Consider the following 11,740-nt stretch of genomic DNA (forward strand, 5'->3'; position numbering starts at 1 on the left):
ACCCGCGGTGGCAGGTGTTTCTTTCCACTATCATAGAAATACTGAGTTCATGAATCACAACAGCCCAACCAAACTCTGGTATTTTTATTTTGTAATCTTAAAATGTCACATGTCATGTAGTTTGGGCAGGTGGCAAAAACAAAAGACCTTTTTTTTTTTTTTTTTTACTCACATTTTTTGAAAAAAAAAAGACAAAATACCAGAATGAGGATTGAAAAACTCAAACGTCATATTGAGTGCATACATGTGAGTGCAATCACAGAACTCCAACTCCTCTTTGTGTCATCAGATCCCTCCAAAAACACAGACATATTGAGAGGGCTGTGGCCTCGGCGTTCAAGAAACATCACAGCAATCGGCCACCTACAAGGACACAAATGGAGGAAGTCACTCAAATTTGAACCTTGGAATCCGACTCTATCTATCTTTCCACTCCAGCACTCGCCATCACGCCGTGTTTGATTTTGCGGGGAGTTTCCTCTGGCATCATTTAGTGTGTTTTTCTCAGGAATATGTTGTGAAGCTTCAGTTGATAAGATTGTTTTTTTAATCACGTGGCCTTTGATTAAAGAGTGACGTGAGCTCGTATTGCACAGACGCTCAACAAGATTCCAGATAAGTGTGACGCTGACCGCGTATAAAGTCATTGATAAAGTAATGTGGAACTCCTGAAGATCAGAAAACTAAACTAAATATTTTCAAAACTGGTTTTCCAAATGTATCAAATGAAGAAAACAAATCAATACAATTCTTTTTCTGAGAAGAACCACTTTCTTTTAAGAACGTACGGTTGAATGGATAATAACTGTTGGTCATATTAGGTTTTTATACCCTTGAACTTCAGTGTTCTTATGTCTTCCTAAATAAAATAACATCTATCATCCAGATATTACTGAACATGTGCAGCTCTACATAATTGCATGTATCACATAAAAACAATACATCATTTAAAAAACTTTGTCTTTATGACATCTCATCTGCTGAGCTTTTTACAATTATACAGTATATATGTTCTTTTCTTTTTATATATATATATATATATATATATATATATATATATATATATATTGGCATAGCAGATGCAAGTAAAAAAGAAAAGAACATCTCGATGACTCAAGAGGCCTTTGGAGTATTAATGAGCAAAGAGCAACAAAAAAAAACCTCTCATTCAGCTGCATGATTTTGACATATATTGGGAAGTTCATGCCGCAGATTCAGAGTGCATGAGCAACAAAGACAATAACTCAAAGGTTACCATGACACACACAGACACACACAGATACACACACACACACACACACACACACACAGACACACACACCAGGTAAGCACACGGGAGTGACGTCTCACACGCCTACTGTAAATTATGACACATCCTAATGTATGGGCGGCGTCTGAGCAAGCAGGAAGTGCACAGCAATAAATATGCATGAGGAAATCAAGCAGACTAATCTTGTAGCCTGCCTGTAGCAGATTATTGAGGGAGGGGAGGTGGGGGAGTAAGTAAAAAAAAAAAAAGTGTGGCTGCTTTAGTGAAGCAGCTATACGTTGCAAGGGAAAGAAATGCTAATCTTGCATAAGATATATACGAGAAGAGTGGTTCCCATCCTGAGGGGTCCGGGGCTCACAAAGTGGTTTTAGAGGGGTTTGCAAGATAGTTAAGAAAGAAGAAAACACTTCATCCTACTATGAGTGTCACTGTTTGTGTCTCTAAAAACGAGTCAAACTAAATCCGTTCAAACAAAAAGTTTGGAACCACCAGAATAATTTTTCTTTTTTTTCTGCTCAGTTCTCTGCTGAGGTCACATGTGACTCCTTACAACCAAAAACCTTTTGGGAGAGTGGCACTAAAACTGACATCAGTGATCAGGTCGTTACCCATTGACTTCAACAAGAGACAGTAAGTATCTATAACAATGTGTTGAAAAGTGACACAAAAAATTCAAGCGATGAGCGGCTTCTTTTTAAGGACAACAGGGTTGAGGACACCTGCGGATGAAAATTATATTTAACACGTCTTTAATAATGTAAAATAATAATAACTACAATTAATATTTAAAACATATATAGTTTATACATTCAAGATGTGTGATTGGGCTCGTTTTAATGTTTGTGGGAAATATTCAAGTCATTTATAAATAGTAATATAATGAGGACGGCAAGAAACGGCGTGCACGTGTTCTTTCGAGCGTCCCGGGGCAAATGTACACATCAGCATCAGCACCACTGCAGGCATCAGCTGAAGGTCGCGAGGCCCGAAAAGATGCATGGGAAGTTGCCAACGTGCACAATCGCACTGAGAGTCATCAAGCACAAAGAAAAAAAAGTCAGTAAACTTCCTGCACTGACCGGTGCAGGAACATGGACGTGATGGAGGCCAGTGCTGTGCAAGCTTGAATTCTTTCTTCGTGACGCACGCAGCTCCCCCCCCCCCCCCCCCCCACACACACACACACACGCACACACACACATCCGATGAACTGCAGAGAATCGACCAATATGGGCCCCAACACATGCATGCGCGCTAAATAAAAACAGAGACGTGCACTGTCTTCATGTGTGTCTCGGGAGGGAATAAAGTCTCGGTGTGAATCACTTTTCCCCGACAGGCACGGCGCATTAACCACCGTGGCGTGATGATGCCCCCCCCCCCCTTTTTTTTCTTTCTCTCAGCCCTCCCTCCCACCCACTTTCTTTTTTTCTTTCTTCTTCTTCTTTCTTTCTTTATCAGCTGGTTCACGATTTCATTTCTTTCAAATGAGAATTCAGGGCCCCCAAATTCAAGCCCCCGCGTCCTTCAAACAACACAACTGGACGGTTTCACTTCCTTCTCCCGTCAAAATGGTATCCCAGATTCAATTTTAGATACAGCCGAAGGATTTAGCCAGTGATGATTTTCTTTCTTTCTTTCTTTCTTTTTTTTGGTCTTTCGGAGACAATATTTAATATGCTGAAATGAGATCAGTTTACCCACCCCGCCTCGCTCCTTTCCACCCCCCCCTAAACATTTTTTATAATTTCTCGATATATATTTGTGTCAAATCTCGCGTTGACACACGCCGAAAATGAATGCACCTTTGATAAGCCAGCCATGTGTTTGGCATATATGATCGCCTCTTTTTTCTCTCTCATGCCATCATCAGAAGAAGCAACAACGACACTGCCATCAGCATCAGCATCATCATCAATAGACATTTTTTTTTCTTCTTCTTCAACCTCTCCTCGAGGGGAGCCACCCCTCTTTTGATTTAGGAAATTAGCACGCCTAAATACCCAAGAAAACTCAACAGCTACTTATTAAACTCAATTCACTGAAGATGATTTCAGGGTAACGTTAAAACACAATAATGTAAATGACCCATGGCTTTTAATTAAATTTCCTCTCTTTTTGTTTAATCTGTTTAACATTTTTTTGAGGGGGGGGGATTGAAATATTGTGAAGGGGGCGACATAAAAAAAGTAAAAAAGGCGCCTGCTACACTTTGTGTCCCTCTCTTCGTTGGCTTTTTATCGCCAAATGAAGCATATAAATGACCTGAATTAAATAAAATAAAGAACAATTATCCCCCCCCCCCCCCCCCCGCACCCACCCTCTCTGATCTCGCGCTGAAAAGGAGTCCTGGAGAGATAAGGCAGATTGAATTCTCTCTGTTGTGCTCAAATAAAACCCGTCAAGACGTGTGTGTGTGTGTGCGTGTGTGTGTGTGTGTGTGTGTGTGTGTGTGTGTGTGTGTGTGTGTGGAAGGGAAGAAGAGTTAAAGATAGCTTTTAAAAGCCGGCCTATAATTTCAAATCATAATTCCCCCTCCCATTGTACCTCTCAGAAGCCGTTTATCGTTAAGGTTATTTATTTCAGGGCGTTGGAACCCGCGGTCTATTCCCGTGACTAAGTTGGATAATTACAGGTGTAGTGAGCGCATCGCGGCGCCGTAATGAAATGTGGGACGCAATAAAAGCAAACTCGCAGTATGTGTGTGTAAAACAACAGCTGTACACAAAGGAACGCGTATTCTCCTCATGTTCATCACGGGAGGAAGGAGGAAGAAAAGAAGAAGAAGAAGAAATATATCCACGTCTGCTGCTATACTCCTGAAAGTAATTATAATTGTCTAATTTCAAAGTTGAATTGGGATGCTTAGGGGTTTGATGTAAAACTTCACATTTGGGTTCAATGAAGTATCACCCTAATTTACAGCTCTAGATAAGGACTAAGTCTGTCATAAAAAAGAAATAAAAAAATCTACCCGTCCTCTCCCCCCAGTTCTTTCCCTGCCTCCCTCCCTTCCTTCCTTCCCCAGGATTGAATTGCACCTTGGGCAATAGTGCAGAATCGCGAATCTTAACTTCTCCTCGGCATATGTTCCTGGCAGATAAGTAAACAATTTGGATGTGGGAATGAACATTTTAATTAATATACAGTCGTCTAATGCGAGGCTAGACACACCGCGGTCCGCGAATCCTGATCCCCATTAACAGTGAGTGGAAGGGGTGTGTGTGTGTGTGTGTGGGGGGGGGGGGAAACCGGTGCAGAATTCACATTGAAATCTTTCAATGCGTGTATGATTCCTCCTGTAAGCTGTTCTCATCCACTTTTTGTCTTAACGGGAGTCGGACCTGTTTCACTTTTGCAAGTTTATGCGGGTTTAAACACGTGTGAATGGCTCGACGATAATAAGCTTTAGCGGGGTTTTGGCACCTTCACTGTTTTTCTTTTTGGGAAAAGTAAACACGCGTAAAGATTTGTTTAAAGCGCACTGAAGTGGTGGCCAGCCAGCAAGCTCCAAGAGAGAGAGAAAGAGAGAGAGAGAGGAAGGTGTGGGGATAGAAAAAAGAATTAAAAACCCATTGAGTTTGTTCCATTAGTTGAACATATAATTAAGAAGAAGGCTCCCTCCTTGAAGTGATTAAGCAGTCAGACGAGTCGGACGGGCGGAATCCCTCGAGGGATGCCTCATCTGAACTGTCAAACATCAGAAGATCACAACAGGTTCATCCCACAGTCAGAAGAAACGACTACAACATTAAAACACACCTCCACCGCACTGAGCTGCTGCACACGTCTCAGACCTGTTTCATTTTAATAAAGATAGTATTATTATTATTATTAATAATAATATTAAATGAAAACCTCGTGGGGCGGGGGGGGGGGGGGGGGACAGTTTAAATTAAACAAACAAAAAACACGCACTAGACGTTGGGATCGATTTGGGGAAAAAGGGATTGCTCTTTTATGTCATTGTTCTTTTTGATGTGTTGTCTTCGAGCCTATCAACAGTATTGATTAGTTTGGGCCTAACATTTGAAATGTAGAAATACATGTATTGTTTTATTATTATTTTTTAAATGATCATTTCCCTTTCAAGAATGTATTACATGGCATCATTATTATTATTATTATTATTATTAATAGGTATTTTTCTCGATTTAAATCACGCCTCGCTCTGCCAAGTTGAACTCCCCCGCATGCACACACGCGGCGTCCCCTATCTTCCCCATCTCAAGTGCCCAATAACCTACAAATACAGGAAGTTGATAGCGTTGAAGACAGATTGTCTTTATTCGAAATGCCTTTGCTCAGCAGTTGAACAAAGAGCAGGAGGTATCAACCTTATACATTATCCTTCCCATAACATGACAGGTTAAAAATCACCATCTTAGATGATAATACACACGTAACTCATTGAATTCGAATAGAAGTTATCCTTAACAAAACAAAATCAAAAAAAAAAAAATGACGCGTGTGACTATATTAGCACTGAACCACAGGTTAAAAAATATGTAATAAGATAACAAAATAAAACAATTGGATGTAAATGATTATTTCTTCTTTTTTGTGTGTGTCATCTTAAATAGACCGTCTAGTTTCATGTGCCAGGTTTTGGATAAATATAAACAATATGACCCGTATATAATCCAGCCTATAGGTCCTGATTTTTACCACCTAAACATCGTAAAATTACGAGTGCCAAAAATGTAGACTACTTAGGCCTATACAGGAAATAAGAACGCTAATTGTGCAAACCCAATTCTTTTTTTTTTTCAAAATAAAAGAGTACCCTATGTCAAAAAGAATCAACACAAATCAGCATATCGGCATTGAAATGTACACAATAAATAAAGTTAAAGGCCTCCTTTTTTCTGGTTGCCATAAACGTTATAACATTTACAATTCTTACAGTTCACAGGGCACCGTCCTTTACACCAAACCCCAGCTCCTTTGCTCAGGTCGGGAACTTGTTGGATTTCTGGAAAAGTTTTAGTTTTTTTTTCTCCTCCTCCTTTTTATGCCGTAACAAGTCCAAGGCAATTAATACTGTTCATGCCTCACTTTTTTTCTTCTTTTTTTCTTTTTTAAATGGGGCGCGCTGTCCATAATATATTTACATGCATTTCAGTATTCAAGTGACTTTTAAAAAAAGAAAAGAAAGACAAAAGAGTCTGGAGGGTTACATGGCAGCGGCATGTGCGGATGAATATGGGTCTATCCCAGTCTTGGTCATACCTGGAAAAAGTATGTAGGCCACCGGGGGCTGTAAACTCGACGCTGACCAGGCCGTGCAGTTGCACGGGACCACGTAGCCCGGGTTCGTAGGCGACGGGTGGGTGTGGGTGTGCTGACTCGGGCACCCGAGGGCGCTGAACGCGCCGTTCTGGTATCCCAACGAGGACGCGTACGGCAAAGAGCCTGCGCTCAACCCGTGCGGCATCTCCGTCATCTTCTGGATGGCGCTGGAGGTGAACTGGCTCGGGTCTAGGAAGGAGTACGGGGAGCTCGTGTGCGGCAGGAACGCCCGGGCTTTCTCCGAGTGGCCCAGCAGGGAGTCCGCGGCCGACATGGAAAGCCCCTTCAGGTGCTCGCTGTCCCCGAGGTAAGGCAGAGGGAAGACATACCTGTCCTTCTTCAGCAGGTTCTTGGGCTTGCGCCGGGGCCGGTACTTGTAGTCGGGGTGCTCCTTCATGTGCTGAGCGCGCAGCCGCTTGGCCTCGTCGATGTACGGTCTCTTCTCGGACTCGGAGAGCAGCTTCCACTCGGCGCCCAGCCTCTTGCTGATCTCCGAGTTGTGCATTTTGGGATTCTCCTGAGCCATTTTCCTCCTCTGGCCCCGGGACCAAACCATGAAGGCGTTCATGGGTCTCTTGATGTGATCGGCGGGCTTTGACATCTTTCTTGTTTTAAAAATAAAAAAAAAATACAAATAAAAGTGTACTTTCTTTTTTTTGTTGTTGTTCTTCTTGTTTTTTTTGGTGTTTTTTTATCCCCCCAATGTTAACGACGAAAAGAAAAAAAAGAAGTTATTATCGGGGAGGGAAGGGGAAAACTATTCACCTGTCCAGATGCCAGATACCAGTCATGCCACGTCTGGGGATGTTCTGAGTCTAGGGGAGACGGGGGAGGGGAGGAGGGGGGAGAGAGAAACCGGCAAAAAGAAAATAGAATCAAATTAAAAAAGAAGGAGACAAAAAATCCAGCGAACCGAGCTTTGCTTTTCCCAGAGTAAAAAAAAAAACCCCACAGCGACGCGTTCAAGTCCGGTTACAACTCTCGTTCAGACCAGCGGCAGCAAACACAGCAGCGCAGAGGAAAAGAAACACATGTGAGATGTAAAGAAATCCACAAAGGTGAAAGCAATGTTCCGCAGTCAGTCAGCAGGAGTCGTAAAAAAAGTGTTATTTTCTTTTTGCTGCTGCGACACACTTCTTCCGCGCTCTCTCTCGCTCTCTCTCTCTCGCTCTCTCTCGTTCTTTCTCTCTCTCTCGCGCGCGCTGAAGGTTCGTCGTCAAGCACCTGGCTTGGAAATGAGCGGAAGAGCGTGAATACGAGCCAAAAGCGGTGAAGTTCAAAGGCTGGGCTGGTTTGGTTCCCGCACGCAATCTGACATAATCTGCAGGGCGTTCACTCGCCAACCTGAGCGCCCAATCAGCACGAAGACCGGCTATTATAATACCTTCAACACACCCCCCCTCTCCCAAAAAAAGAGAAACATATATATTTATGTACATTACAACATAAACAAAGACCGGGTGGTGTAGTAGAAAGAAGAAGAAGAAGAAGAAGAAGAAGAAGAAGAAGAAGAAGAAGAAGAAGAAGAAGAAGAAGAAGAAGAAGTAAAGAGGGACGCGTGTGTGCGTATGGGGGGGGGGGGGGGGGAATACTCAGGATCCCTCTCCGAATCTATTTAATGTAATGAATCGCAACAAACATGGACCTTCCACCTTTTCTTTCTTTCCCCATGTTAAAACCTGACTTCAATCCAGAGAGGTGACTGCATCGTGGTGTATATGGGATACACCACCGTAGAGTTATTATTTAGTTATGTGTATATACATACAGTACATATTTGTATTTATTTTTTGAGTGGTGGGATGTATAAAGATAATAATAACAATAATAATACTATTTGATAAGAACAATAATAATGAATAGGCTCTTCATTTCTGTAGACCCCTGTCTTGCTCAGAGACACTTCAGCAGCTGCAGGGTGGTCACAAAGCGCCACAGTGTGAAAGGGTTCAGTACTGGAAGGGTCATATACATACATATATATATATATATATATATATATATATATATATATATATATATATATATATATATATATATATATATATATATATGAGACTTGTCATCAGTGTTTTAGCAGGTGTCATCTTTTTTTCCCAGTACTTCTCTCTGTGAGGGATGCCACAATAACTATCAAACACACACACACACGCGCGCGCACAGTGAAAACCATATCGATATTCGAACCTGCATTTCTGGAAGCTCGGCTTGCGCAGTGACAGAATTACAAACAGCAAGAAAATGTTACATCAACTGTAAACGCTCGCAAAGCCGCCATTGTGAGCCCATAATTGTTGCATTAGCTCGCATCGATTTGACAGTGTGGGTTTAAGGAGGCACAGAGTGATCGTTTCAAAAATGCAAATTTCTATGGGGACCACTGCCTAATAGCCCTCGGGCTAATGTGCGTGATGTATGATTCCTTCAGCTGTGATTATAAAACGAAACGCAGATGGATGATTTCTTTATTTCTTTTTCTCACACTGCCAAAATGTTGTGATTGGAGATATATATATATATATATATATATATATATATATATATATATATATATATATATATACATATATATATATATATATAAATGTTTATATATATACATTAATAATATATACAAATATACATCTATACATATATATATATATATATATATATATATATATATATAGAGAGAGAGAGAGAGAGAGAGAGAGAGAGAGAGAGAGAGAGAGAGATAATCTTCTGTTAGTTACACTGCCATAGATTTATGTAAGGTTGTCTTTTCCTATATGTACCCACGCGCGGATGTAGCGGATGGACCACATCCTATTGTAATTATCATCTCATCTTTCTGTGCGCGCGTGTGTCTGTTACACAAATAGGCAGCAAAGTGGATGCTTTCACGTGTCACCACATCACACTGACGTATCTCTAATAGGCTCGCGTGTCGAATTCATTAAGAAAATTAATAAATAAGAAACTTTCAAGGCTTAAATGTGGCCACATTAAAGCCAATATATTTATTTCCAGAGAGGTTTCATTCCGTACAAACAGGACGAAAAAGGTAAAAGTCATTTTTTATTTTCCCCACCCATCCTAAAAAAAAAAGAAAAAAATAGGACGAAATGGAGTTTATTCTCCTGCCTTCTGATATTCCCATATTTCAACACCAATCTGTGTCTCTTTCTCACGCTCGCTCTCTCTCCGCTCCCCGTCTCCCCGCGCACGCATGCGTCAAATCGGTAGCTTGCAACAAGGAGATTTCCATCGCATCTTCCTTTACATACCCCTGAAATTATTGTATAAAAAAAACTAAATCCCGTTTTTCTGTGGAGAAAACAAATCCTCCTCACCGCCCCCCAACCTACAGAACAATGTCGTCCACAGCTGAGGACGCCCCCGACCTTTCCCAACACAAGCACCGACCGGATGCCTGCAATCGGCAGGCTGTGATGTTCATCAACAACCAGGAGGTAGTATACTGCATGTTCGGGCTGCTTATTTCAGCGCATTCATTTTCTTTTCTCTTTTAAAATTATGTCGCGCAATCTTTCGCTCAACAGTGTATGTGCAATTTGACATGTATCGTTTATAGGCAGCCATAAACATATAACGGCTTCATTTTGAGATAGATGAATTAGATAACCGGGGAATAATTTGAGGGGCTGGACCTCCTATACTCACGAGGAGGAGGGGTGTGTGTGTGTGTGCGTGTGCCTAATATGTTTCTTATAAAAAAACGATTGTCTAACAAACGCACGCCCGGAAGTTCCCTCGACATTTAAACGGGGATAATGAGGAATGCGGGAGGTTTGGATTTGTCAAGGATTGAGGTATATTTATTTTTCCAGCGGGAGTTTTTCTTCAGTTCTTGTCAAATATAATCGTGACTACATTTGACACAAATACTTTGTGAGATACAGAGGTGAAAAAATAATAAACAATATACATACAATAGTTGAGGTTTTACTCTCTCACACACATACACACACACACACACACACACACACACACACACACACACACACACACACACACACACACAGCAACAACTTATTTCCATATATTCTCTGATTCAAGTGGTTTAGAAAAGGACTGTCAGAACTATTAAAGCAAAGGGTCAGTATTAATTATTATATGAATAACGACGGGTGAAAAAGTGCATTGTAATCCATCTAACACCTCTCCCCCCCCCCCCCCCCCCCCAAATGACTTGTTATAAATAACAAATAAAAAATGACACACAAATAGAGACACGCATTGGGGCGCGCGTGACCTCCCACCCCAACACCCGCCTCCCACCACAACACACACACACACACTCACGCACGCACACAAAACTCGGATTATCTAAGGACACATGTCCATCCATCTCGCCTTAAAAAGTGAATGGGGAGCGGCCTGACACACAGAGAGCCTATTAGCCAACTTGGGCTCCCGTGGAGAGCATTGAGGTAAGCTCCGCCACCGTAACTGTCCATGGTGCTGAAGCGGTAAGAGGGTTTCTTCACTGCACACTTGCGTCCTCCCTCAAAAACTCTTAAAAGCTAGGGTTGACATTTCAATGCCTTTCATTGTATTTCCATCCCATTTAGTGATGGTTCTCTGAAAAATATATAAAAAAAGATATATTAGAAAGACACAACTCAATGCTCTACAACTTTCCTAACTTTTTTTTCTTCTTTTCACCAGCAGTCTGTTTTTAAGCCTATTTGTCTCCACAGTGTGGAATAACTACTGCTTATTTGGAACTAATACATGTTTGCACCATGAATTGTAATAAAAACACATTTCATGTTGTCACAACATGGCCAACTGCATGTCTGTTCCTTACGAAAGCTTCAGTATGGGATTAACTGTAAATTAGCAAGTGCCTTGTCAATACAGTGTGTATTAATGTTGTTGTGTGTATTAATGTTGCCTATTGTGTTGTTGTATCTGGTATTTACAAGGTGAATTGTGAGCATTGATAGATGGTGACTTCATGGACAATATTAGTGATAATACAGGGCACACAATATGTGAAAAGGAAAAGATACCCCCCCCCCCCCCCCCCCCCCACCACACACACACACACAAAGTAGAGCAGCAACAAACTCAGTGAGATCACCAGAAGCACTTGGACCATGTGCCTCCTGGTTGAAGGACAGTTTATTGGCAATTGCAGTCTCCTCACTACCTAGTTCCCCTTGAAAATGT

The 11,740-nt window shown here is 41.5% G+C and overlaps 1 protein-coding gene across 3 annotated transcripts; it reads right to left on the bottom strand.

Annotated features, from left to right (window-relative positions):
* Positions 1-296: 296 nt before the first annotated feature.
* On the bottom strand, positions 297-7,708 carry sox14 (SRY-box transcription factor 14). 3 transcript variants are annotated; one of them, XM_034531657.1, is made up of 3 exons: positions 7,328-7,708; positions 6,503-7,167; positions 297-363 (listed from the first exon to the last, which is right to left on the bottom strand). In XM_034531657.1, the coding sequence occupies exons 1-3, from the start codon at positions 7,351-7,353 to the stop codon at positions 347-349; spliced, it is 708 nt and encodes a 235-aa protein (XP_034387548.1). In that variant the 5' UTR covers positions 7,354-7,708; the 3' UTR covers positions 297-346. The 3 variants fall into 3 exon arrangements, with proteins under 3 accessions (XP_034387548.1, XP_034387547.1, XP_034387546.1); XM_034531656.1 differs by lacking the exon at positions 297-363 and having other exon boundaries at positions 6,148-7,163; XM_034531655.1 differs by lacking the exon at positions 297-363 and having other exon boundaries at positions 6,148-7,167.
* Positions 7,709-11,740: the final 4,032 nt, after the last annotated feature.

The sequence above is a fragment of the Cyclopterus lumpus genome, chromosome 4 (genome assembly GCF_009769545.1).
Source record: "Cyclopterus lumpus isolate fCycLum1 chromosome 4, fCycLum1.pri, whole genome shotgun sequence".
In the NCBI taxonomy this organism is placed as follows: domain Eukaryota; kingdom Metazoa; phylum Chordata; class Actinopteri; order Perciformes; family Cyclopteridae; genus Cyclopterus; species Cyclopterus lumpus.